Below are 27648 nucleotides of genomic sequence, written 5' to 3'. Positions count from 1 at the left end.
ATAGACATTTTATAAAGTGTACGAAGACTTTTGTGAGATAAAATTTCCGGCACTTTTTGGTTTTTTATTTTTAAAAAATTAACTTTTAATATTTTTTAAAAACTTTTCATGTAGTTTTGTTAAAAACTGATCATAGATCTTATAATTAAATACCTATTCCGAAATATTAATTCTAACCAATGGATTGGGGCCTATTTTGTTGAAAGTTGTAGGTGTACGAAGACTTTTGGGAGCCACTGTATGTATGTATGTATCTTGTAACGGAAAGTGTATAAAAAGGTTTTTCGCTATTTTTGCAATGAAAACATAGTTAAAATTTTTAAAATTTAATACTAAAATAAAGAATTTTTTTCCGTGTCTGATAGAATGTGTTTGTTTTTTCAAAGCAGATTTTAATAACGGTTAAGCCTTTTATTCACGCGATTGATAACGAATTCATTGTTTGCCGACAAGGAAATTAAAAGCAATGATTTGAAATTTTTATCTGTTGCCAGTTTCTGTTTAATCTTCCTTATTATTTATTACTAATAATAAAGCTGAAAGTCTCTCTGTCCGGAGGATGTCTGGTTGTCTGGATGTCTGTAGGATATCTGTAGGATGTCTGTGACGCTCATAGCGCCTAGACCGTTCGGCCGATTTTCATGAAATTTGGCACAAAGTTAGTATGTAGCATGGGGGTGTGCACCTCGAAGTGATTTTTCGAAAATTCGATTTTGTTCTTTTTCTATTCCAATTTTAAGAAAAAAAAATATCATAAGATGAACGAATAAATTACGAAATTATCATAACGTGGAACCGTAACATGGGCACAAGCCAATTGGCGAGATACGAAATGATCATAACGTGGAACCGTAACGTGGGCACAAGCCAATTGGCGAGAAAATTCACTACACATCATTTGTAAATATACAGGCGAACCAAAAGACCTTTAATTTTTCTATTACGGGCGAAGCCGTGCGGGTGCCACTAGTAGCAAATAAAATGCTTGACATTGATTTTCAATAATATAAGGCTTTTAAAAGGAGTTTCAATTTTCTTTCCTGATTCTACAGTTGCGACTCAGTCGGAGTTTTTTGAAATTTTTAATTTTATCGTTGCTTGTCTTAATGTTAAAATTATTGTGAAAATTATCATTCACAACACAAAAAATAATTATTGAAATAAAAATTGTTTTCAGTTGACCATATTTTTAAAACAGACTAAATAGTAGGTATTAATTTCTTAGAGCCTCATGTAGGTTATAGCCCCGCACAGATTTAGAAATTGTCTTCAAAATTCGTGATAGTTAACTTTCAAATAGCTATCAAAATACATGTAAGATTTAAGAAGGAAAAACTCGGGGGCGTACGCCGCAAATAAGTGATTCATTTATAATTTAACTATTAATTTCATTGTTCCAGAAATTACACAAATTGATGCATAAGTTACTGTATGCATCTAAGTTATTGTATGTATTTTGATGGCTATAAAAATCACTATCACGAATTTTTAGCCAGTCTGCAAGAAGCTCTGAATGTTAACGGGGTTTTTAAAATCTACATCGTGAGGCTTTGAGAAATTATTTTCTACATTTTATTCCGTTTTAAAAACATGGTTACTGTAAAAGCATAAATTTTCGCAGGTCGTCAATTTTCACGATTTTCACCAGCTTGTGGTAATCGCGAAAGCCTTTTTTTTTTTTTAAGGATATCTAGGTGGGGTCATGGCGCAGACTGCGCCATTGAAATTTTTAACAGGGGCGATGTTTTCCAAGATATTTTTCTCATTTGGGGGGGGGGGGTGCACCCCTGCTTTAAGTATGCATCATTTATTTAGACAAGAAGCACTTACCAGTAAATATCACACCATCAGTTTTTTGCGCATATTGTGATATTTGAGACTAGTGCTATTGCGTAAAACCTTTATTTTCTTTAATGCTGTTTTTTTACTTCCTTTTTACAAAAAAAGGAAGTATTGTATTGGCGAAAAAAATTTCACTCAGAAATCGACCTTAATTTCCATTTTACTCACCCCGAATGAACATTGAGTTTTTTTTATCGACTCGATCACACGTGGATAAGTGCCTAAAAGCGTATAGACACGCGAAATATCCATTTTGACTATTCCCGTGTTGCTTACAACGAGTTTTCTCGTGACGTCTGTATGTATGTATGTCGCATAACTCAAGAACGGTAAGTCCTAGAAAGTTGAAATTTGGTACGTAGACTCCTAGTTGGGTCTAGTTGTGCAGCTCCTCTTTTGGTTGCATTCGGGTGTTTCTAAGGGGGCCTTTTGCCCCTTTTTGGGGGAAATCATTGTAATTTCGATGTAAACTCAAGTGGTGTTACAATTTGGCGGACACTTGGCGATATATCGCCAGTCTTTTAATCGCCAAGTTTTGTCGCCAACTTGGCGACAAATTTAGCGTTTTTTTTAAAATCTGATTTTAATTTAGCCACTGTTGATGATTTTTAGAGAGTAAACTATTGAATCACATTAAAATTGCCAATAATGGGGCAATGACATTAAATTGGAGCAAAAGGAAGTCATGTGATGCACACATCAGCTCGTTAATATTAGTAAGAATGCTAAGCTTTTGGAACAATTATGTAATCTATGAATGAAATTCAGTAAAAGTTTTAATTTTGACTTATGATTTCGCAAGTATATCAATCAAAGGTAAATATGCCGCAATAAACTCTAAGTTTTTGTGAAAAAAAATATTAGTACATAAAAGATTGCGATTTTTGTACAAGTACTCAGCTAGTCTCCACAAGTCAGACGTAAAATGTCTTAGAAATAATGCCGTCACCGTCTAGTCTTTACTAATAATAAAGCTGAAAGTCTCTCTGTACGGAGGATGTCTGGATGTCTGTAGGATATCTGTAGGATGTCTGTAGGATGTCTGTGAAGCGCATAGCGCCTAAACCGTTCTGCCGATTTTCATGAAATTTGGCACAAAGTTAGTATGTAGCATGGGGGTGTGCACCTCGAAGCGATTTTTCGAAAATTCGATGTGGTTCTTTTTCTATTCCAAATTTAAGAACAAAACTATCATAAGATGGTTAAATTACGAAATTACCATAACGTGGAACCGTAACATGGGCACAAGCCAATTGGCGAGATACGAAATTATCATAACGTGGAACTGTAACATGGGTACAAGCCAATTGGCGAGAAAATTCACCATACATTATTTGTAAATATACAAGCGAACCAAAAGACCTTTAATTTTTCTATTACGGGCGAAGCCGTGCGGGTGCCACTAGTTTAAAATAAAATGCATTCCCTTCGTTTACTTTACTAGTCATTTCCCAGTTGTAGTTAGTTATGGGTATTTTTTCTTGAATTAGATCAGTCCTTTTTTTTAAAACGAGTGTGTTCGTTCTCCTAGATTGCCCCTTCTTCCTTTTTACTACCTTCTACATAGTAAAGGATCTCGCTCAATCTCTCGCAAGCATTCTCGAAAATAATTTCCCTCAATTATCGGCCTAAATTTTTATTTTGCTCACCCTTGTGCATATGTACTTAAGAACGTATGGACGCTCGAAAATATTCATTTTGATGATCCCCGAGTTTATTACCTCGAGTTTCGTGACGTCTGTATGTACGTATGTATGTGCGTATCTCATATAACTCAAAAACGGTATGCCGTAGAAAGTTGATATTTGGTATGCAGGCTCTGAGTGAGGTCTAGTTTTGCACCTCCCCTTTTGGTTGCTTTCGGTTATTCCAAAAACGGTCTTTTGTATCTTTTGGAGGGATAATCAGTGTTGATTGCAATGCAAACTCAAGTGATAAGTTATAAGTAAGTTCTAATTTGGCGAACACTTGTTGAAATATCGCCAAGCTTTTGGTCGCCAAGTTGGCGGTGAATTTGGTATTTTTTTTTTTTTTTTTGAATTTGTCAATTTGGAGCTATTGGCGATATTCGAAGAGTTGTCCATTGAATGACGTCAAAAGTGTCGCTAATGGGAAAATTAATATCTGTAAAACGCTTTTTTGCATCAACAAACTTGGTTGATAATATTAAAAGTGTTTCTTTGCTTACTGCGAGTCCCTATTAGGGTAAATTAGCCATATTTCGTCTTTTCCCTTTCCTAATGGTTGAGTACCTAAGTGCACGCACCCATTTTTTTTGAGTTATTAAAAAACATGACTTATTTAATAGATGTAAAAGAAAGTAATGTGGTGTCTACATCAGACTTTTTCTGTTTCTTTTCCATGCCTTTGATTGGTAGACTTTTGTTTTTTACTGTACTGTAGATTTATGTGGTTTATTTAATTTTGATGAAATGTATTAGGTACCGTTTTAGTAAATATTAACTGCGTTGCCCGGCTTTGCCCGGTCTAAGGCCCCTATATATACGAGCCGACGCATCAGCTTACGATTAGCCACTTTGGATCGGAGCGCGTGTTTGAGTGGTTGTCTTTCTGGCGAGTCATCGCGTTTGGTGATTGTTCACTGTGAGTAATTATTAGCGCCACGTGAATTTTTTATTAAATAAAATATTAATTTCTGCAAATTTGGCAAAATCCGAAACTTTGCTGTAGTTACCCTTTCAGGGCAACAATGAAAAATCTGATCCAAAATGGCTAAACTAGCTAATGCGTCGGCCTATCTACGTATATAGCGGCTCTAATCCGGTCTACCTTGAAAATAACAGTTGTGTCTAGTGACGTATATTCAACAATCAGGCGTAAATAAATAAATAAGAAAAAACATCCTGCAAAATTTCCCTTCCAAACAATAACGACTGGTATTAAAATTCTTTTAAGAAATTAAATCGAGAAAGATGGATATAAAAAGCGTAACCATGGAAACACAAAGTAAAATAAGTTTAAGGAATTAAAATGCGAAAGAAAATAGTCAAAATTTGTATGGACATGAGATTTTTCGATCTTGTTTTAAAAAGACTAGTAACTTTTTTTCCTTTGGAGATAAAACTTAGATCCGGATTAAAAAATGTTGCTTTTTCCAATGGTGTCAAAAAGAAACTGTGGGACAATTCATTCACTTTTTATTGGTAGATTTAATGAAGAAAGTAGTGCTAAATTTCAGCTAAGCCTAAAAAAAAAAGCAAAAAACGCAAATAACTCCCGCTGTAATTAAGTTGGAGCATTAAAACAGATTGCGTAGAATGCGAAAAATTTTGACCTTTCCAACGATATGTAACAATATATGTGCAAAGTAATTTTCCACTCTTATATTCGGGAATTTATGTGAAAACTGGGCCGAATTTGAAATTAAAAAAAAAGAATTATTTATCGAATTTTTTTCGAACTGGTCTGCAAACCTTTCCGGTGATGAAAGGAAGATACTGTGAGAATTTCAGCGAAATCGGCCGGGTATTTCTCGAGCTATGCGCGTTCACACAAACAGACGCTTTTTGGAGACTTCATTTTACACTATGTAGAGAAGATACAGACTTTTTTACTTCTTTTTACAAAAAAGGAAGTATTGTATTCGCGAAAAAAATTTCACTCAAAAATCGACCTTAATTTCCATTTTGCTCACCCCCGAATGAATGTTGAGTTTTTTTTTTTTTTCGACCCGACCACACGTGGATATATGCCTAAGAACGTATAGACACGCGAAATATCCATTTTGACGATTTCCGAGTTAGTTACAACGAGTTTTCTCGTGACGTCTGTATATACGTATGTATGTATGTGAGGATGTGTGTATGTGCGTATGTATGTCTCATAACTCAAGAACGGTATGTCCCAGAAAGTTGAAATTTGGTACGTAGACTCCTAGTGGGGTCTAGTTGTGCACCTCCCCTTTTGGTTGCATTCGGGTGTTTCTAAAGGGGTCTTTTGCTTCTTTTTGGGGGGAAATCATTGTTAATTCCGATGTAAACTCAAATGGTGTTACAATTTGGCGGACACTTGGTGATATATCGCCAGTCTTTTGGTCGCCAAGTTTTGTCGCCAGCTTGGCGACAGATTTGGCGATTTATTTATTTATTTATTTATTTTTTGAGCAATCACGATTGCTTATTGCTTTCATTTGACTGTTTTTGGCGTGCTATCATTTTATTTTCCCACCGCCACCCTCCGCACCATCACCGTCGACCGGCTCCTCACGATGCTGCTCCTCTAGCGAAAGCCGTCTCCAGGTTGCATCCATGTCCTACACACACGCGCATACATACACAACTACACACACACGCACACACATACATACACACACACAAACACATACACACACAAACACATACACACATACAAACACTTACACACACGCATACATACAGACACCCACACATACACACACACATACACAACTACCCACACATTCATGCATGCACACAGACACAAACACATATGCCTACACACACATACACATACCCCCCCACACACACACACATTCATACACACACATACACATAACTCGTACACACAAACACACACGCATGCATACACACACTCGTGATTGCGAAAAACATAATTTGAATTCAAGATGTCAAAATTCAAATTTTTTAAATCTGGTTTCAATTTGGCCACTGTTGGTGATATTTAGAGAGTAACCACATTAAAATTACCAATAATGGGGAAATGACATTAAATTGGGGTAAAAGGAAGTCACGTGATGCACACATCAGCTCGTTTAGACTGCGTTGGTGTTCACAGGGTGGACTGACTATGGAAGAGTGGTTTCTTTCATTTTCAGTAGTCAGCTATGGTAAGCTGACTACTGACGCTATGTTGTTTGGTTGATTGACATGACGCAGTAGTCGGCCTCATTCTCAATATGGCTTTTCTTAATCAAATATTAGTTTAATCGAGCATTGAATGTAACTATGTAGCGACATTTTAACTGTGTCTAAGTGAAAATTTTAAACATTATTACTCCTGTAGGAAAATTAAAATTTAGTGCTTACATTTTTTCAATCTGCCAATCAGTGGCGCACACAGGAATTTTGCAAGGGGAGGGTCCAAGATCGAAAGCCTCATTCTCATATCATAACCCCAATACGCCGTCAAACATATTGACTCGATTATTTTTATTCTCGAGAACGAAATACAGTAAAAAATAAACTTTTGAACAAATAATTAGCATTATTGAATGAAATATACTTAAATAAATTACCAGAAGGCAAAATAATACACTCATTAACATTTCTCATGATTAAAAAATGGATTCCAGAAATCAAATTCATCGTTGCAGAAGCACCATATGATTATAGAAGTTCATAGAATCTCATTTGATGTAATCTGTAATTACAAAACTAAAAACATGTTTTTTTAGTGTATTCAATTTATAATCACCATTCTGCTTGTTATAGGCAATTCGTTATAGGAAAGTGAACAATATTTTTAAAAATCTTTTTTCATGAGGATTTTTTTTCACTTATTAGAACTGAGATTTTGACTAAGACCTTTGGGAGGGGTCCGGACCCCCTGGACCCCTCCTTTGTGTGCGCCACTGCTGCCAATGTCTGCCACTGTGGCAATCAAGTGTATCCTACTTTTTGACGATTTTTTTATTTATTTATTTTTGATGAAAGAAATGGTGTTAGTTTTACACACTTATAATGTCAACTTGGCTGTATTTTTTGTTTTCCCCAGAACAGGACATAATTTTCTGTCTCTGTCATATTTAATTTGAAAACTAGCAATTTAAGAATGAATAACAAACCATTGTCACCTGATAGTACATGCTAATCACTGTAGTGGATGAACAAGACCCGTATCGTAGTGGATAAGCAAGACCCGTATCCATGCTCATCTCCATCCGTTAGACATTGGTGCTAGAGCTTTTTCGCGATCGGCAGACAACATATCAAGCTCATTTATTCAACTTTATATGAAATAATTATATTTAAAAAAAAAAAACTGATCGGGAAAAATCTGCTTTTTCTAATGGTGGCGGGCGAAAAACCCATCAAGGTAAGTTTTGATGAAAATGATTTGAACGGCTTTTTTGGGTGATAATATTTTTCATAGAATTAAGATTTTAACCCAGAGTCATACAATTCCAAATCAGGCAGGCAGGTATGAAAAGTGTCGTATGACCATCACCGATTTTTTTGAAAAAAATATAGTAGTTACAACTAAGGGACATATGAAATATCCCGAAAGGATTTTGCAAGATTTTTTTTTTTCTTCAGTTGCAGCTAAAATTCTGCCCAAAATCGGCTATTTTGGAAAACACCATCAAAACACTCGATTTAAAATGGACACTATTTGACAAATATTTAACCTATTTGAATAATCCTTTTTTCCAAAAATAAATAAGGACCCATATATCCTCTAGACATCGTTTTTTAAAATTTAGTTTGTTTTTTTGATACAGATAAATTTCTATTTTTGTAGCGAAAAAACTGCATTTTTACCGATTTTATGATTTTTTTTCCATGAAAAAAAGTTTTTTTTTTACTAAACAGAGATGGCAGTCTAAAGCCCTTATAATATAGTTCCTTAGCATATTCTATTATAATCCTTAGATGCATACAGCCTTGGAAATAAAATTTAAAATTTTGAAAATTTTCAAAAATTAGCGATTTTTGAAGTGAGATTACTCAACCGATTTTTAAAAACCCATTTTTTAAAAATCTAAAAATTGGCTCTTTTGAACCCCTACTAATGCTTAACAAGTGGATGTACACCGCATCCCGTATTTTTTCTCAGAAAATGTTTGTTTTTTTGAAAGTGACTTGATCGTCCATGGCATGCATGTAAAATAAAAATGTCTAATAATTTCAAACACTGAAATTCTTATTATATTAATGCTTAATAGCTACAATAATGGTGTACTTTATCAGTAACAGCTAAAATCTTTGTTTTTTTCTTGTTTCAGTATTAGTTTATTTTGTCGCCAAAGCTATGCATTCACCGTTACTTACATATACCGCAACGAATCACATTTTTTTCTCTTTCAATTAAAACGTGCAACTCAATTACATGACAGGGGAAACCATCCAAGATTAAAGGGAAGAACAGTACAATGCATTTAAAACGATTAATTTAAATTACGTTCTTTGGTTGTCGTTGGTGACTGTTGTCCCAGAATTTTTAGATCCTATTTCGTATGATATTACTTTTATACATAAGTATAGGTATACTAAATTCAAAACGCAAAACTCACCTATAGTTTAAGAATTTAAAAAACACACCTGTTTTATGAGAAAAGTAATCAATTGAAGATGGTTGTAAGTTGAGGTAACCAAACAGATCACCAAAGGTAACTAGGGATTCAATTTGTAACAAAAGAAGTGCAGAAGGCCTATTCAGAACTTATTTTAATGCTTAAGTAGTCTGAATTCGGTCAAAAATACAAAAATTTGAGTGAAATAAATAAGGAAGCATGGGAGCTCAGCTCCCGTAACAATTAAGCCCTGATCAGAAAAAAAGTTATGTAACGAAATCAGATGGTCACCAAAGGCTCTTCTATAATTACACAGAGTCATACAAAAAGACGAATTGACTGGGTCATCAAAAGCGGTTTGTTACATGTATATTATTAAAAGTCAGTAAGATTTTAGTTGTTGCTGATAAAGTGCACCATTATTGTAGCTATTAGGCATTATATATAATCAGAATTTCAGTGAATGAAATTATTAGACATTTTTATTTTGCATGCATGCCATGGGCGATAAGGTCACTTTCAAAAAATCATAAAACATTTTTTGGGAAAAAATACGGGATGCGTTGCATATATCCACTTGTTAAGCATTAAAAGGGATTCAAATGAGCCAATTTTTAGATTAAAAAAAAGGGGGTTTTTTGAGTAATCTCACTTCAAAAATCGCTAATTTTTGAAAAAAAATTTCCAAGGCTGTATGCATATAAGGATTATAATAAAATGTGCTATGAAACTATCATATAAGGGCTTTAGACTGCTATCTCCGTTTAGTAAAAAAAAAAAAAAAACGTTTTTCATGGAGAAAAAAAATCATAAAATCGGTAAAAAGGCAGTTTTTTTGTCAAAAAAATTAATTTTTTACTTTATCAAAAAACTTAACTAAGTTTTCAAAAATGATGTCTGGAGGGTATATGGGTCCTTATTTATTTTTAGAAAAGAGAATTATTCAAATAGGTTAAATACTTTTGAAAAAGTGTCCATTTCAAATCGAGTGTTTTGCAGGTTTTTTCCAAAATGGCCGATTTTGTGCAGAACTTAAGTAGGCTGTAACTGAAGAAAAAGATTTTTTTCTTGCAAAATCCTTTCGGGATATTTTATGTGTCCCTTAGTTGTAACTACTGTAATTTTTTCAAAAAAAAAAAAAATGGTGATGGTCATATGACAGGCTCTGCCTGATTTGAAATGGAATGGCTCCTCTGCAACTGTAAATCATTGAAAACAACTAGTTTGTAATGGAGTTACAAAATAGTATGATCTTTGAATGATGTAGTTCTGAATGGTGACCTAATGTCCGGACAAATGTTAATGAGCTTAAATTCAGAATGCAGTTTAGAATGTATCAACAACAAAAAGTACTCTTATCTCCCAAAATTTCAAAGCTCCGGTGCAAATAAATTTTATGAAAGCTTAGCCTTAAGCATGGCAATTTCTTTCACAACGCTGTCTCTTCATTTCAGAGCCATTTATTTGAGGAATCAAATGGCTTGGAAGTTGAAAATTTGCAGATGTTAGTTTCAAAAGTATAAGTATACCTCTGGGAAATTTATCAAAAATGAAGATGGTTGGGTGGGGACCAAAATTAGGCCAGTTAGTTGTTGACATGGAATAACTCAAAACCTCGTTGCAAATGAGAATATCAACTTTTCCTCTCTCTCTCTCTATTATGAAAAGATATTTTCATTCCCTCGTGCTCTGATTTAAAATTATTTCATTTCCTTCTTAAAAATTTTAATAATGAAACCACCTATTAATGCAATTCCAATCCTTTCAAAACATAGAAAATTATATCAGTGTTTAACTGTTCATGTGAGAAATTCCAAAGTACACTGAAGAGTAGATCCTGCTCCTATAGATGATGTCCTAAGAGAACTAATTTCTGTTTACAAAATTAAAGCTGAAATTTATGGTGTCCCAAGGTGGGCCATGTCCTAGGTTGCCTATCACATGTCATCCAAACTGATAGGTTGCTGAAGGCTCTTAATGATGTGTATTTATTGAAACCTGGTGCTTTCAGTTTTAGAAATCATGTGTCCCGGCTCAACTTAGACTGTTTGTTATTCATCCAGTATGTTGTAAGTCTTCTGGTTTTGATGCAACTTATTTGTTTTAATGAAGTTTCCTTTATCCATTCTCACTCGCTTGCTTTTTTGTGGAAATTATTTATCTGCATTTATTTTGTTAATCCTCACCCCTCCTAAGTAATTCAGTTACTACAGTGAATTTTTATTTGTGCAACTTATGACGTATGCAACAACTGATGCAACTTATTTGTTTTAATGAAGTTTTCTTTATCCATTCTCACTCGCTTACTTTTTTTTTGTGGAAATCATTTCTCTGCATTTATTTTTTTAATCCTCACCCCTCCTAAGTAATTCAGTTACTACAGTGAATTTTTATTTTATTTAGGTCTCCAAAACCTAAGCTAAGAGCAAAAAAGGAGAAAGCATTGAAGAAATCTGTGTCAACTAGCAATGGTGATGATCCTGGTGCTCCGGTGAAAAATCGAAGCGTTAGCTGGCATGGAATGCCATTACTTGACATAAATCAGGCGTCTGGTCTAGCCCTTTCTCAGTTGTTTGTGAATCTTTCGGAATCCATCACAGAGGAGCCTTCTGACACCAATGTGAAACTTTCATCTACCGATGAGAGGAAAAGAGAAAAAATTAATTTTTTAGAAAAAACGTTCGTCAAATGTATTCGAAAGAAAACTCCCAAATGGAAATGCCCGCAGTGCTTTTTTCTAAATCTTGAAACGTGTTCTGAATGTGTTATATGTGCTTTTCACAAAGGAGAAGGGTCTGACTTGTGTAATGCCATAGAATATGATCTACCTTCCACGCCTACCCCTGATTCGGGGGTAGATATTCCATCTAGTCATAATTCATCTGCTCAAAACGAGGAATATATTTTTCGCTGGTTCTGCCATCACTGTCACAATTACAACCCTTCGACAATAGAAAATTGCATTCTTTGTAATTCGAAGCGGAAGCAAAATGGTAAAGCAAAAACTCGCGATGCATTTGAAGACCTGAGACAGCTAGGAGCTTATGGAAAGTTGTCTCAAAAAGCCTTGCGTAAACTTAGTCAATTGGAAGGCTCGTTAATTGAAAATGAAGATTGTGATCCATTTGTAGCTTCTCAATTCATTTCTCCTCGCCATTTTCCGAAACTCGACAGCAAATGGACTTGTGAAAATTGTCAATTCCTCAACATCCCTTCAACTAATCAGTGTATCATTTGTGAAACAGCTAAGCATAACAATGTCAGTTACATAAGTACCAGTGAACTTGCTGAATTTGTTAATTGTAAATCTGTGCCTGCGAAAAGGACCGATTTCTATCACAACCGCTCTCCGAAGCGCCAAAGATCTGCGCCGAAGAAATCCAAAGCGAAGTTGAGTCGTCACAATTCTGAGGGATCTTCTTCATCCAGGGAGCAAACAAATAACCGTGATCAGTCAGTAAATGTAGCACATTCGGCTGACGATGTTATGCTTGTTGATCCTGATGTGGAAAATGAAGTGCCATGGGCTTGCAAGCGGTGTACTTACGAAAACTCTCCTAGTCTAACAAGGTGTGAAATTTGTGAAACGCCTAGAAAACCAAACATTCCGACTACATTACCAAGAAACGCTTTCAGTTTAGGTTACCTATCCGAGTTGAAAAACTCTTTAAATAATTCTGCAGATTCTCAAAGCAGGAGTCCTCCGTTATCCAGACGAAGCAAATCCTTCTCAGAAGTTCCAAACAGTGCTGCTTCTCAACCAGTGCCTATCAAAAGAGTCTCCCATGCGAACGGATACAGTGCTGATTTATCTTCCCCTAAAACAGATGTTCTTTGTGGTGAAGACCTAACCAGAATGTCTGCCTCTGAAGAAACGTGGGTCTGTAATAACTGTTCGTTTTCTTTTAATCCTGTCTGGGCTACCATTTGTCAAAGTTGTGATATGGCGGCACCTTCTGTCAGAAACTCGAACGATACTTCGAATCACAATGGCTTCGATGAGGAAATACTGTCTCGAAGTAGTTCTGCCGCCTCAGAACATCATTTGAGTGAGTTACTCGGTGTACCAATCTTAGACCAGTGGACCTGTGTAAAATGTACTTTGATCAATTCATCGAATGAAAGGTTTTGCTGTGCGTGTGGTGGCTCTAAGTTGAACAGTACCAGCAACAAGCAGTACAGGACACTGAAACCCAACGAGAGTTGGGTTTGCTCCAACTGCACACTTCGCAATCACCACTCACTGTCAGAATGCAGAGTTTGCAGCACATCTAGGTATGTAGATAATTCAGCTCATCGAACTCAAATAGGGAGTAGGACGTTGAGGAATCGTTCTAAAAACAACTGTGATAATTGGGAGTGTTCGTCGTGTACGTTTAGCAACGAGTCTTCTAAAGTTATGTGTGAAATGTGCCAGACTTCCAGGAGTATAATTTCACTGCGACCGGATTCTTCTCGCCCGGATACTGCAACTTGTCAAGGAGAGAGTGAGCTCACTGAAGATCTGAGAAATATTGAAGAAAATTTTGCACGGATGCAGTGGCATGAAATAATCACCTTTTGTAAGCAGGTAAGTTGTTAAAAACTTTCATTTGTGGCACCTCTAATTTTTCAAACGTGAGCAAAGATAGAATTTCGGCTTCAGATTTAGAGGGGTCATTAGTAACATATGAGCTCAAAAATCAGGATAATAATTGCATTGTCTGTGCGGGAAAATTTTTTTAGCAAATTGCTACACGTAAGCGTAATATTTGCTGATAAAAAGAAGGATGCCTGGGTCCTTCTCTGCGGAAAATTTTCAAAGTTGTAGTTCTAAAAATACTATTTAGAAGATCTTTGGCAATGTAAGGTCGACGGTAGACCCAAGGGCTTCTTTCATGGGCGCCCATATGCAAAATTGTAAGGGGGAGGGGCTCAGATATTTCAACCATGGTTTAGCATGGTATTTTCCCCATGAAAACCAATTTCTGGACAGATTAGAGTCATTAAAATTGGACATTTTTAATTACTTATTCATTAATGGCTGGAGAAGAAATATTTTTACATTTTTGCAAAGAAAAAAAATACTAAAAACAAGAAAGTTTTAATTTCTAAGGGGGGGCTCGAGCCCCCCTTGTCCCCCTATATGGGCGCCCTTGGCTTCTTTGAATAGTTGGAGCATATAGCCCCCCCTCCCCCATGCACAGTTTTTTCGAAATTGATATTCTAAAAACAAAACTTTAGACAATCCTTGTTGATGTAGCGCCGGGGGAGGGGGGTGGGGGTGCGCTCTTCTGAAAATTTTTCGAAATTGCAGTTCTTGCCTCCCCCTCCATTATGATAAAGTTAGGGGAAAGGATGAGATTCGTCTCACCCCTGAATTTTTTTTTGAAATCAGTCTTAAAAAAGCAATTTTAAACTATTTTTAAATGTGTGTGTGGGAGGGGGCACGGGATATGGAGTGCTCCAGCAAAATTATTTTGAAATTGAAGTCTTTTAACAATGCAATCGGCCACCCTTGTGAAGCTAAGAGAAAGGAAGAGAATCGAAAGTTTTGGAATTTAGAGTCTTAAAGGCACAACTGTAGGAACTTTTGGTAACGTTAAAGGGAAAGGAATGGGTTCGGGGCTCGTGCCGGTAAATTTTTCAAAATGAAAGTTTTTTGAGGGAGAAGATCAAGGACTGACGCCTTGAGCCCCTCCCGCCTTTCCACCACCGGTTACTTTTCGACAAATTGGCTATAATAACCACTCTCCTCAGGCAAAAATTACCTTGTACAGTAAACTCCCGATTATCCGCGGAACAGGGTGGCACGGTAACCACAGATAAACAAATTTCGCGGATAATCTGCAAAATACAATGCAATACTTGTGTAAAAAATTCAATTGTGCTCGCATTCATTTAATGTATGTCTAAAAACGATATCAGTGTATGTAAAAATTAAAAAAAGGATCGCCCATTGTTGCAAACGGATTACACACACACGCGATCAAATCGTGCAGCGTGCAGATTGACTGAAACAGATTAAGCTTGGTTATACCAAAACCGTATAGGAGAGGGGAGGGGAATTCATTCGAACTATGAGGAATCTAGTAGCCCTGGCTAATGGTAAATTCATCTAGATTCAGTTCATTGCCGCCGATTTTATTTATTTATTTATTTGAAAGTGGGAAACGTCGCGGATAAGCACGTTTTGTGTAACCGGTTCTTGACTAATAATCAATTTGTCGTAAAGTCGTCAAATACCGCCAGATTTAGTGCCAAAATGTTGCTAATTTGGAGATACCTCACTTTTTTTTTTACTAAGCTCATAGGCTTTGATAGAACCCTAACTGCTAGCTAAGCAGGGAAAACAGCTTGCAAGTAAACTTTCAAAAAGTGAGCTAATTTTGACTAAAAATTAGTGGAGTAAATGCCAAATTTAACAAGATAAAACAGTTTGAACACATAAAAATAATCATCTTTCTGAAAACATTGTAGTTGATTTTTTTCCGAAATTGTATATTTTTAATGATTTTACTTCAACAATATAAGTAATGGTTTTGTTTTCTTCCTATAGAATCATGAATTATTTATTGATGATTCTTTTCCACCTCTACCTAAGTCACTCTACTATAACTCAGAAGAACCTCGGGATGAATCTGTGGATCAGTGGTTAAGGCCCAGTGAAATCTTGTGTGATCCATATGAAGAGCAAATTAAATGGGCTGTGTTCAGAACTCCAATGCCGTCTGATATTTCTCAAGGTAATTTTTGACGTAGTAAACTTTATTTAAATTGTTACACATTCATAATTTGGTATTGTCTATCAACAGAGTGGTATTTATTTTGATTGAAAGCGATGAGCTATAATTGCTGACGATCAAAAGTGAGAATTGAGAAAATTATTCACGGTGGGTAAGAAAAAATAGCAAATGTTCCGTCAGGGATTGATGTACAATTCTGATGTTGAAATGCTGACTAAAATCAAACTGAGTTTAATTTCATTCAGGGGCTTCTTGATGAAAAGTCATGGGAGGTAGAGATGAGTTCGGGCTTATTTTTGAGAGCCCGGGCCCGCCTGAGCCCGAAAATTTGTAACCGAGCCCGCCCGAGCTCGGGTGATATTGTCTCGGACCAAAATCCGAGCCCGCCCGAGCCCGAAGAAAACTTTCTTGTATCAAAAACCGAACCTTCTACAATCTGACATGATCTCTCTGTTAATGAAATATGTTACGTCAAATGTTCTTCATTAACAGAAGTTTCTAAATTTATATTGATTGAACTGATTTAAATGTTCCTTTCATTTTCTCACAGTAGGAAAATGTTTATTTACTTTGAATTTTTTAGAGATTGACGATTGAATATCTTTATTTGATATATTCAGTCCTCGACTTTAAATGACTGAGCTGGCGGTGTATTTCGTGTATCTTTACTTGAGTCCAACCCGAGCCCGAAACCTATTTTCGGTTCTAAAGTCCGAGCCTGCTTTGGGCCCTGGCTCGGGCTGAGCCTAACTCATATCTAATGGGAGGTCACTGTGACCTCCCAAAATTTTTCCCTATTTGACAAATTTTGTCTGACAATTCGATAAAGTGGAAAAGGGCATTAGTATTAATTTCTTTTCTTCTTTTTAATGATACCTAGTGTGATTTCTCACTAGACATAAGTTGTGCTGGCTCCTATTTTATCCGTCTGTAAAAATCTATTTCAGAGAATTGAATTCCCTCCTCCCAAAAATTTCAGTTTGGGGTGCCCCTGATTTTAATGTTGCATATTTACAGTCGAACCTCCCTATATCTACTTCCACATATTGAAATTTTCTATACATTGAAATCCCAGCAAATTTCTATGTTCATTACATAAGAAAAATTGTTTCTATATATCGAAAAAATCTCTATAAGTCGAAATTTTTTCGAGACATTCGTAGATTTTTTTCCCCCACTTTTAACTGTTTGTCTCATGAAAACTGAATGTTAAGGGAGAAAATTATGTTCACTAAAGGTTGCTTCGAAACTCATAAGGAATCTGAGGTTGAGGGTTTGTGTAGATAGGTAGTTGTTTTTTTCTGGAGTTCTTAAATTCCCTCAAGTTGATTTCAAATCTCGGTTTTAACCAGTAGCACTGTAAAATCAGTTTAACGTTAATCCATTTCTCTGTTGATTATCATTTCTAGTATTTTTAGCTTCAGTAAAAGTCATTCAAGTTAGGTGGAATGATTTTTTACTTTTCTCTCGATTACCTTATCAAAACGAAAATCTCCCTTATGTTGCGGGTCAAGTTGAATTGCCGAAGAATGAAGGTGTGTGAAATCGCAAAAAAGTAATTTAATTATTAATTTTCATTTAATCCGATGCTCGTATAAATGAGAAATAGGGTTTCATACATAAAAATTAGCTTTAATGTTAATGTTTTAGGAGATTTTTATGATAAAATAAGATAATTTCCATGTATCAAAATTTCTATGTATCGAATTTCTTTCCGGTAATTTGCTACTTCGATATATAGAGGTCCGACTGTAGTTGGGTAAAACCTAACCTGGCAGCATCATTGTTCTGTGATTAAGATCTGCATACCTTCACAATGATGTCAAAATGCGAAATTGAAGTGAAGTAACTGTATTGAAGTAAAGGAATTGAATTGCTCAGTAAAGTACAAAATGTTGATCATTATCTTTTAAATTTTTAATATAAATAATTTAGAAAAAATATTGGCTTCTGATATGTTTTTTTTTTTTTCCAATAATTCTTACAGGAATTTTGGGCAATTGTTGGCTATTAAGTGCTTTAGCAGTACTGGCAGAGAAACCAGAATTAGTTGAACAGGTGATGGTTACAAGGACTATATGTCCTCAAGGAGCCTATCAAGTACGTTTGTGTAAGGATGGTTGCTGGACTACTGTTCTGGTTGATGACCTCTTGCCTTGTAACACCCGTGGAAAACTGTTGTATTCAAAGGTTTGTGTTCTTTCTATTTATTTGGCATGAAAAAAATAATACAAATATTTTGTTTCAGCAAAAATGAATGCAGTGTAAAATGCATTGATGATGATGGTCTTTGATTTTTTTTTTTTTTTGAAGTTTCAAAACGTTTTACATAGCTCAATGTTTATGTTCTAGAGGTGCTTCCCTGTCATCCCAAAATATGTAAATTAAACCCAACCCCATCCTGCAAAATAAATGGTTTCAAACATTCAAAGCACCTAAAGGCGATATTATTTTTAAAAATATTATCGCCTTTGCCCCCTGCTCGTTGGTGCTTACCAACCCAATCGCTTCGCAATCTTATTTGATTCGCAAAGATTTAAATCCTCAATTAGAAAGAAACAGATTGAAAATGCATTATGAGCTCCCTTTGGATCAGAAAGCACAGGTTTCAAAATAACTTGTACCAACTTGCAGAGCAGTAAGGGCTAAGAGGCTCCTGAGCATTGCAAAACTGCAGTTGTGTACGTTTGAAAAGTCGCTTTCATATTCGTGGTCTCTAGTAATGTATTTTGCTCTTTAGCTCGGGGCTCGAATTGAGTTGAGCCTAAGATTTTCCGTTAAAATCAAAACCCTTAAAGTTTGTGACAGTAATTTTAATGGAGGTTAGATTATTCAAACTTGATTTTTAGCGGCTTGTATCTTTTCCTTTGGAGATAGATGCCTAGTTTTTAGACCATAGGTCGAGTTAGATCTGAAGTAAAAAAAACCGCTCTTTCCAGTGTTGTCAAAAAGAAAATTGTGGGACTATTCCTTCGTTTTTTACTGATAGATTTAATGAAGAAAGTAGTGCCTAAATTTTAGCTAAGCCTAAAGAAGTTTGAGCTAAAACCGCAAATAACTCCCACCGTATTTAAGTTGGAGCATTGAAACAAATTGCGTTAAATGCGGAAAATTCTACCCTTTCCAACGATATATGATATTAATATGTGCAAGTAATTTTTCACCCTTTTAATAGGCAGTTTGCGTAAAATTTGAGCTTAAAAAATTAATAACAAAAAAACTAATTTGAATTTCAAAAAATAAAACCCCAGGTGCACACCCCCCGGGGCTGGAAGTAATTATGTACAAAATTTCAAGGCTGTTGGTGCTATGTGGTCTCCTGGACTCAGGTCCGCCACAGACTTCCTTCCAGAATTTCTTTGAAACCTTACTTTTATCTATATTTAGAAAAATGAATGTTTGTCTGTATGTCATCCATGAACTCAAAAACTACCCGGCAGATTTTTCTGAAACTTTCACCGTTTGTTATTTTTGGTACTGGGAATGTTTATAGACCAGTTCAAAAAAAATCCAATCGATAGTTCCTTTTTTATTCCAATTTAAGTCACGATCCATTGGATAAATACGAATAAAATTATCGGCTGCAGAAATTAATTCGCATGAAAGATCTCATTGATAAGAAGTTAGCTGTTGCCATTTTTCATGAGTTTGAACAAATAAATTCTTTCTTTATTGTTTTGTGGCTTTTCATGCAACGGGGGATTTAAAACTTTTTCTATTTGATATTTTTAGCGATTGATTGATCTTGCAAACTGCGTGAGTGCAAAATTTGAGTATACAGGGTTCGTACGCTCCTTACAAACTTCTTATAAACTCCTGCTTTTTAGGAAAAATAAATAAGGGCCCTTAAAACTCCTGACTTTTGCAAAAATCTCCTTATGAACTCCTATTTTTGATTCTCCAAATCCTTGGTCCAGGCACGTAGCTAGAACTTTGTTAAGGGGGGGGTCCAAGGTTTCACGAACTTCAAAAGAGGAGGCATGCTAAAGCAAAATTAGTAGCTCATATTTACGTTAAAAAATAAATCCAATTAAAACTAATTATTAAATTATGATAATTAACTAAAATTAATTAAATAATTGAAATTGATAGAGCATTTATTAAAAAATTATTTAACAAAAATTTTACATTAAGTGGCAAAAAAATTATTGTCAGTTTATAAAATTAGCATTAAACTAAAAGTTTTCCCATACTAAGTTTTCATACATGGATAGAAAAATTCCATCACATAAGCTTCCTCTGTTCTGATGCTTTGAAAATGAGTGATATAATTCCTATTAATAAAAAGTTCACAATAAAAGAAAATCGGAAAACGAAAACTGTTCTATGGATTACTTGGAAAACGCAGGTAATAGTTTAATAAAATATTAAAGCTTTGTAATATATTTCAACAAAATATGTACAAGTCATTTTATTTGAAAAAATAAAGAAATCTATATCTATCGAGTCGAATGTATAACTATGAATGCAATATAATGTAATTCCGCCACCCTGTCAGATTTGAACAAGATTTCTGGCAAAATTCAACCACCCTCTCAAAGAAAATATTAGCAAGGTTTCATTTAAAAAGCCTGAACTAGTTCTTTATTTATCTACTTTATAACATTCTTTTGATTATACGAAATTGAATGAAGTTTCTAATTTTATCCGTTTTCTAATTATCATTTCTAACCATCATTTAAAAACTTGAACAAACTATTAACTCTTTGATGGATGGAGACTTCCTTTATTGCAATCGTTAAAAAAAAAAAAATGCGTATTACCGTTTTTTTTAAATCGTTATTATTATTTTTTTGCAAAACGAATTGGTAAAATAAGCTATCTTAGGATCCGTTATGGTATTTTTTTTTTCTTTCTAATGGGGCTTCGTTAGAGGCTTTAGCATTTTCGGATCTAGTGCGAACCACCGATATGGCATCTAGTCTTTCAAATGCTACCATTAAGGCGCAGATGTGACTGCACAGGAAATTTCGATGCCGAGTTTCCACCAGATGGAGAAACTTGAGCTTTCTTCGGTGCGAAACTGCACTAGGGGTTTAATTTTGTCAAGCCAAACGAATACCTGAGAGATCTTTTACCTGTCGAGTAATGGAATGTATGGTGAATGAAATTAAGCATCTATGTATTTTTATTTTAACAACATTTTGGAAAAAATGCAAATGATTGCTTTTTTATAAATGTTTTTTATAAGGTCATGAATGATTTAAACATTATTGGCGATTTTCCTCTGATGTTTTCAATTTGATGTTTCATTTAAAAGATCAAGAGGAGGCATCGCACCCACCTATCTCACCACCAAACACGAGTTCAGTTTATTCTGCCAATACATAAAAAACTTCTGTACAAATCAGTCTTTTTCAAATTAAAAATATAATTGTAAACAACTACAGGGAAAATGGCAATATACTCTATTACGAATTATCGTGTCAATATTTGATTATAACCTGGTTACTTTACTGTCTTTATTAGCAGTAAGCAAGTGTTCGACTCGAAAATTTCATGATTTGGAGTCAAACGTCAAATTTTGATCATTAAGGTAATCTTCGTCCCGTTTGCGATTGCGATAATACAGTAGCATTACATTAGATACATTTTCAACAATATGTAATATGCATAAAGCTAGCCAATTTTTGAAATCAAAACTTATAGGTTTCTTATAGCCTCAGTTTGTAAATTTTTTGCTCAACAGTCATCTGATGTTCAAAAGCCTAAAGACAATCTTTTGTAAAAAAATCTTAGAATGATTGTGGTTAAAAATCCAGTAATGATTTAAATCTACCTTCCAAAATTCATCTAACAATAATAACACTTCTGATTCTTTCATTTTCAAATTGGTATAACTTCCATTCTAGGAGCGATTTTGTAATCATCATGTATTCTCGAAAGCATATCACATTTTATAACGTAGGCATTGACTTTTTTTCTCTTTCTTTTATGTGATGTTAGTAAAAGATATTCTATTGCAAGAAATAGCAAATAATTTTAACTTGAAGAAATTAAGAGTTTAAAAAAAAAATCTAATATAGACGTGAAAAGCACAAGAAAATGTACCTCGCATTGACCTTTTTTTAATTATATGCGCAGTAAATAGCAGAAACTTTCACCTAGTAATTTTATAGTTAAATGCACATGTCTGTTTTTTTTTACGTTTAATACTACCTTCGCAATTTACTAATGATGGATGCATAGACGCTTATTAAATAATTCCTCAGTAAAAAGGCGGTAAATACTAATCAGAAAATTTATTCCAATGAAACAAATACAAATATGCTTTTCTTGAAAGACGGAACAACATCGAAGAAAGATTTTTTTCTTCAGTTAAAAATGACTAGCTGCTCTTCTCTTGGGACCATAGGCTCACATTTCAGTAAGATTTAAAAGTACGAATTTCTAATAATTACTTTTAAATTACATGTGTTAATATGGCCGAACTTGCAATTTCATAAACTGATTACAGTAAAATATTCAAGTAATTTTCAATTTCATTCTTCGCTTCATAAAATTTTGATACAGCGAAAAGTAATTTCGTTGCATCAACTTCAAATTTATTTATTCACTTATGTTCAAAAAAAAAAAAACGAACTTTTCAGGATTACAGTTTAAAAGTTGTAAGCTTTCGGGGAGATAAGTAATCTATTATTGTTAAAAATAAACTAAAAGTTTAAATAAGATTATTAATCAAAATATAAAATGAATCTGAAATAAATCATACCAAAAATATAAAGTTCAAAAATAAATTAATAATTAATATTTATTTTTTCTCATCCTCAATCACACGAAATGTGTAGGTTTTTTTTTCATTGCTGTCGGAACTTAGTTTTTAAATGGGAAAACATATTAACACATAAATTGCTCGTATTGTTAAGAAAACTTTAAAAGGAAACACTACAACTTACCTAGTTTATGTACACTTAATTTTCTTCTGATTACAATTTTGTTCAAGATATGTTTCCTATAAGCGCGTGGTAGAAAAAAACTGTGTATTAAAACAGAAAATAATAGGAATTTCAATTACTAATTCACTAGGGATGCACCTCACTCTGGCTGTCCTTCGTGCAGCATGTGTCTAGGAAATCAAGTCCAAATGGGAGAAGAGTCAAAACGAAAAGAAGAAAGAAAGAAAACCACCCCAATGAGACTGGGGAATGTTTGTTTTCAATTACTTTGCCGATGGCAATTTGGTGGGCTGAGGGAGAGGGGCCGAATTTCAAGGTCACAACCCAGTTGGGTTGAATTGGAAATTCGTCGTTTTCGGACGGATTCTTCGCGACACAGGAAGAGACCGGCGGCAGCTGGGAACCCGCAGTTATTTCACGAGGTTCTCGTGTTCTGAATTGACTCGGACGCGGGAAAATTGTCGATAAATGGGAATATTTAAGGGGAAAATACCGGGTTTCATAAAATTTCTCTCTTTGGAAAATTTTTGTTGTCGTGAGGTGCAACAACCGAGAAAAAGCAGACAGTGGTCTTTCGGGAAGGGGGGGGGGTCCGGACCCCATGGACCCCCCCCTTGGCTACGTCCTTGCTTGGTCTTAAAATTTTTCCTCTAGTACAAATCCCGCCAGAGGATGAAAATTCCATGATCGGTGGAACGGGCGAAACCATTTTTTTTTTTGGAGGAGATACGGGTAGCGCAGCAGCATGTTGTCATAGCATGTCTGTCGCGTCAGTGGGCGGGCCATTCTACGCTGATCAGAACAAAGAACTCTTACTACTCTCCTAAGAAGCTGAAAACAGGCAAGATGATTGGTTTTCGTAAACAAAGTGTAAGGCAGCGAGTGAATGCACAGATCTAGAACTGGATTTCAACATTTCTTGCGTTCGTAAGGTGACTGTTGTGTCTGAGATTGTCTGAGCCTTTAATGAGTTGTAATGGAAACGTATTTCGTGGAGGTGTTCGTTTTTGATAAATGATATGTGAAGAAATTTTATTTTCTTGAAGTCGCAGATTATCAAGATGCCCGGTGGCAAGTGTGTATTTAACAAACTGTGGCTTGAGAAAGAAGAATATAAAGACTTTCTTCTATTTGATACGCACCACACTGCAAAATGTTCGATCTGTAACAAGATTATTGACATTGCAAACATGGGTGAATCGGCAATAAAGAAGCATATGAAAGGTAAGTTTAACTTGCTTCACATTAATGTATAGTTGCTTTAAATAGGGTTCATAAACAGGGGGTTTTTATATAGGGTTTTTTAACAAACATTGCTTCTAATACTTTAATGAGTAAATTTCAATAATTTGTAGCCTAAAAGTTTCTTTTTCTCTTCTCAGGTTCAAAGCGTACTAGTTTTCTCAATGCACAGAAAACATCAACTTGTGCAGTAAGTGGTTTTTTCCCACCGGTGTCGGCAACAGCAACTTCTGATAAAAGTCCATCTATTAAAGAAAACAACGAGAAAACAAAAAGTTTAGATAATTTTGTAACTAGTAAAGAAGTTTTAGACTCTGAGATATTGTGGGTACTGAAATGCATGAAAAGCCATTTCTCATACAAATCTTGTGAGGATTCAGGTAAGCTCTTCCAACAGATGTTTCCAGATAGTCAAATTGCTAAGCAATTTTCATGTGGCGAAAGAAAATGTGCGTACATTTGTAACTTTGGTCTTGCACCATATTTTCACTCACAGCTGTTACGGAGTTTGAAAGAAGAAAACATTATGTGTTACTTTTTGATGAGACTTTAAATATAACAAACCAGCAGAAGCAACTGGACATCCACGTGAGATTCTGGGACAATAAAAGAAATGTTGTTTTGACCAATTATTTGACTTCGACATTTATTGGTCATTCAACAACACCAGATATTTTATCAGCTTTTCATAAGTCTACTGAAAAACTTGATTTGTCTAAAGTGCTGCAAATTTCTATGGATGGCCCAGCTGTGAACTGGAAGTTCTATCAGTCTTTACAGAAAGACTTATTAAAAGAATATAATAGTCAATGTGTCTCCATAGGTAGTTGTGGGTTGAATATTATTAATAATGCTTTCAAGAGAGGTTCGGAAAAAACAGATTGGAACATTTATTCTCTTTTGACATCATTCCACTGGTTGTTTAAAGATTCCCCTGCCCGAAGAGAAGATTTTTTTATCCATTTCAAATCTTCAAAAGTTTCCTGTGAAATTTTGCAACTTTCGTTGGTTGGAAAACGAACCAGCTGCAACAAGAGCAATTGAAATTTGGGGTGATGTTGTGCAGTTTGTGCAAAAAGTGGAAGTTGGAAAATTTTCCAAAGTTAATTGTAAATCATTTATAACTGTATCAGAAGCCTGTAAAGATCCCCTGATAACAGTAAAATTGAACACATTTTTATCGGTTTCGAAAAATTTAAAACCGTTCTTACAAATATATCAAGATGCCTTTGCTGCCTTTTTTTACTGAGGACATTGTCAGATTAGTTAAGCAATGCATAGAGCAATTCAATGTACTTAAAGCTGAAGCAGTTGCAAATATTAATACTTTTGAAGAAATTCTGAATTTTGATTTTTTTTTATGCTAAAAATTTTCTAGCAAAGGAAAAAGTATGCTTAGGGTTTATTGCTGGTAAACTTGTGAAAGAAAAATTGTTCAAGAAGGAAATCACTGTTGGTGAGGTTCTTCACTTCAAATATAATTTTCAAAAATTTGTACTAAATGTTATTTATTTTTTACTTTTGAAGTGTCCAGTAAATTATATTCTTGTTCGAAACATGTGCTGTCTTGACCCAAAGACTATGATAAGTGATGTTCCCAAATCAAAAAAATGTATGAAGCAAGTTTTGTTAAGGCTTACCAAATTAAACCGTGACTATACTATAGTCACGACTTCACTTGATACCTGGACCGACTTCACTTGATACCTGGACCGATTATTATGAAAATTGCTATATATATGTATTTTTCCACGGAGAAGGTGCATAATATGCTCATTGAAGCCAATCGCCACCAGGTGGCACTGCAGAGTAGCAACTTCTGCCCCGTTCAACCGATTGTCATGAAAATCAGTACAATAATGGTTTTTTTTGTTGGTGTAGCAACGCGCGTTGGGTACAGATAGTTCACTATAAAGAGAAAATGAATTTTTTGTTAAAGATTTATCAACAGGCATATTTTGTTGCAAATCTGCATTCAAATACAGAAGTGTAGCCTAATCTACGTCCTGCCAGCCGCAACGGGCTCGCGAAGCTGATCCGTGTGGCCCGTTGTTTAGTTTAATGTTACAAATCGAAAATCACGATCAATGAAAATGTTACAAATTTGAGAGCCAAATATTCTGAAATTGGTTTCTGAAAAAAGATGCATTTAATAAAAGAAGCATAGGTAATGGTAACAACAATTATTGGGTTTTTATTTCCTTTCCTTTTCCATATTTTTCATGTGTCATTTAGAATATTTTCGAATTTTATATGTCTTCTGGACTGCAAGAATCATTTTAATATGAGGTGTGAACCTCTTGTAGAAAAAGCTTTTGCATCACTGATATAAAGCACATAGATACTGCCAACAAGTCCATATCCAACTGTAGTGTGGTAAACTTGTCCTCTTTCTTTAAGTCCTTAAAAATCCTATAGGTAATTAGGAATGGTGTTTTAAGGTATGTATCTTGGGCATTCTTGAAAGATTCGATAATGTTAGCAATGTTTGTGCTCAATATCCTTTTTGGTCTCAGAATGAACCCTTCACCATAATAATTAAACTGGGCATTTATAATATGATCTATTTCATTTATTTTTTTTACTTCCTTTTACAAAAAAGAAAGTATTGTATTTGTGAAAAAATTTTCACTCAAAAATCGACATTAATTTCCATTTTGCTCATCCCTGAATGAATGTTGAGTTTTTTTTTGACTCGAGCACACGTGGATAAGTGCCTGAGAACGTATAGATGCACGAAATATCCATTTTGAAGATTCCCGAGTTAATTACAACGAGTTTTCTCGTAACGTCTGTATGTACGTATGTATGTGCATATGCGTGTATGTATGTTGCATAACTCAAGAACAGTATGTACTAGAAAATTGAAATTTGGTATGTAGACTCCTAGTGGGGTCTAGTTGTGCACCTCCTCTTTTGGTTGCATTCGGATGTTTTTAAAGGGGTCTTTTGCCCCTTTTTGGTGGGAAATCATTGTTAATTTCGATGTAAAATCAAGTGGTGTTATAATTTGGCCAAAACTTGGCGATATGTCGCCAATCTTTTGTTCGCCAAGTTTTGTCGCCAACTTGGCGACAACTTTGGTGGTTTTTTTTTTTAAAGTCTGGTGTCAATGTTTTATCGATCCATCATTATTTAAACAATACATTTCACAGAATTAATTGCTTGAAAAAAATACTTTATTTTATTACTTAAAATACCCCTAGGAAAAAGTTTTTGAAATAACTCTAAAGAGCATGAATTTTGTGTTTTTGGCTGCAATACTCAAACTCAACCTGTATTTTTTAGAAGCCAAATATAGTTATAATAGTATTTTTAGCTTAAATATGTTTTAAATTGTTTATATTTTAAGACTTTGATTACACTTTTTTCAGGCTAAAAGAAAACAGCTGTGGGTGCCTTTAATTGAAAAAGCTGTGGCAAAACTTCATGGCTGTTATGAAGCACTTGTGTCTGGTCGAGCTATTGAAGGACTGTCTACATTAACAGGCGCTCCATGCGAAAGTATACCCTTGCAACGTAAGTACAGTAGACCCTCGTTTTACGCGAATTTATTTTACACAGTTTTGATTATACAGTAAAACCTGTCTACAACGATGCTGCTTGGACCTAAAAAAATATATCTTAATAGACAGGTTATTGTTATAGACAGTTTGATTATTCATGCTGACATTTTGCTGGGGCCAAAAAAAATATTGTTATAGACAGGTTA

The 27648-nt window shown here is 34.8% G+C and overlaps 1 protein-coding gene across 1 annotated transcript in view; it reads left to right on the top strand.

Moving 5' to 3' along the window:
* LOC129227066 (calpain-15-like) overlaps nucleotides 1–27648 on the top strand; it is an 82359-nt gene that overhangs the window by 31705 nt on the left and 23006 nt on the right. Inside the window, exons 2-5 of the mRNA XM_054861712.1 lie at nucleotides 11477–13643; nucleotides 15612–15798; nucleotides 17786–17988; nucleotides 27311–27455. Coding sequence (XP_054717687.1) covers nucleotides 11477–13643; nucleotides 15612–15798; nucleotides 17786–17988; nucleotides 27311–27455 — 2702 coding nt within the window. The remainder of the gene's footprint in view (nucleotides 1–11476; nucleotides 13644–15611; nucleotides 15799–17785; nucleotides 17989–27310; nucleotides 27456–27648) is intronic.

Source organism: Uloborus diversus, chromosome 1 (assembly GCF_026930045.1).
Source record: "Uloborus diversus isolate 005 chromosome 1, Udiv.v.3.1, whole genome shotgun sequence".
NCBI classification, from domain to species: domain Eukaryota; kingdom Metazoa; phylum Arthropoda; class Arachnida; order Araneae; family Uloboridae; genus Uloborus; species Uloborus diversus.
The sequence above is the reverse complement of the archived record's forward strand: the minus strand, read 5'-3'. Positions and strand labels throughout refer to the sequence as shown.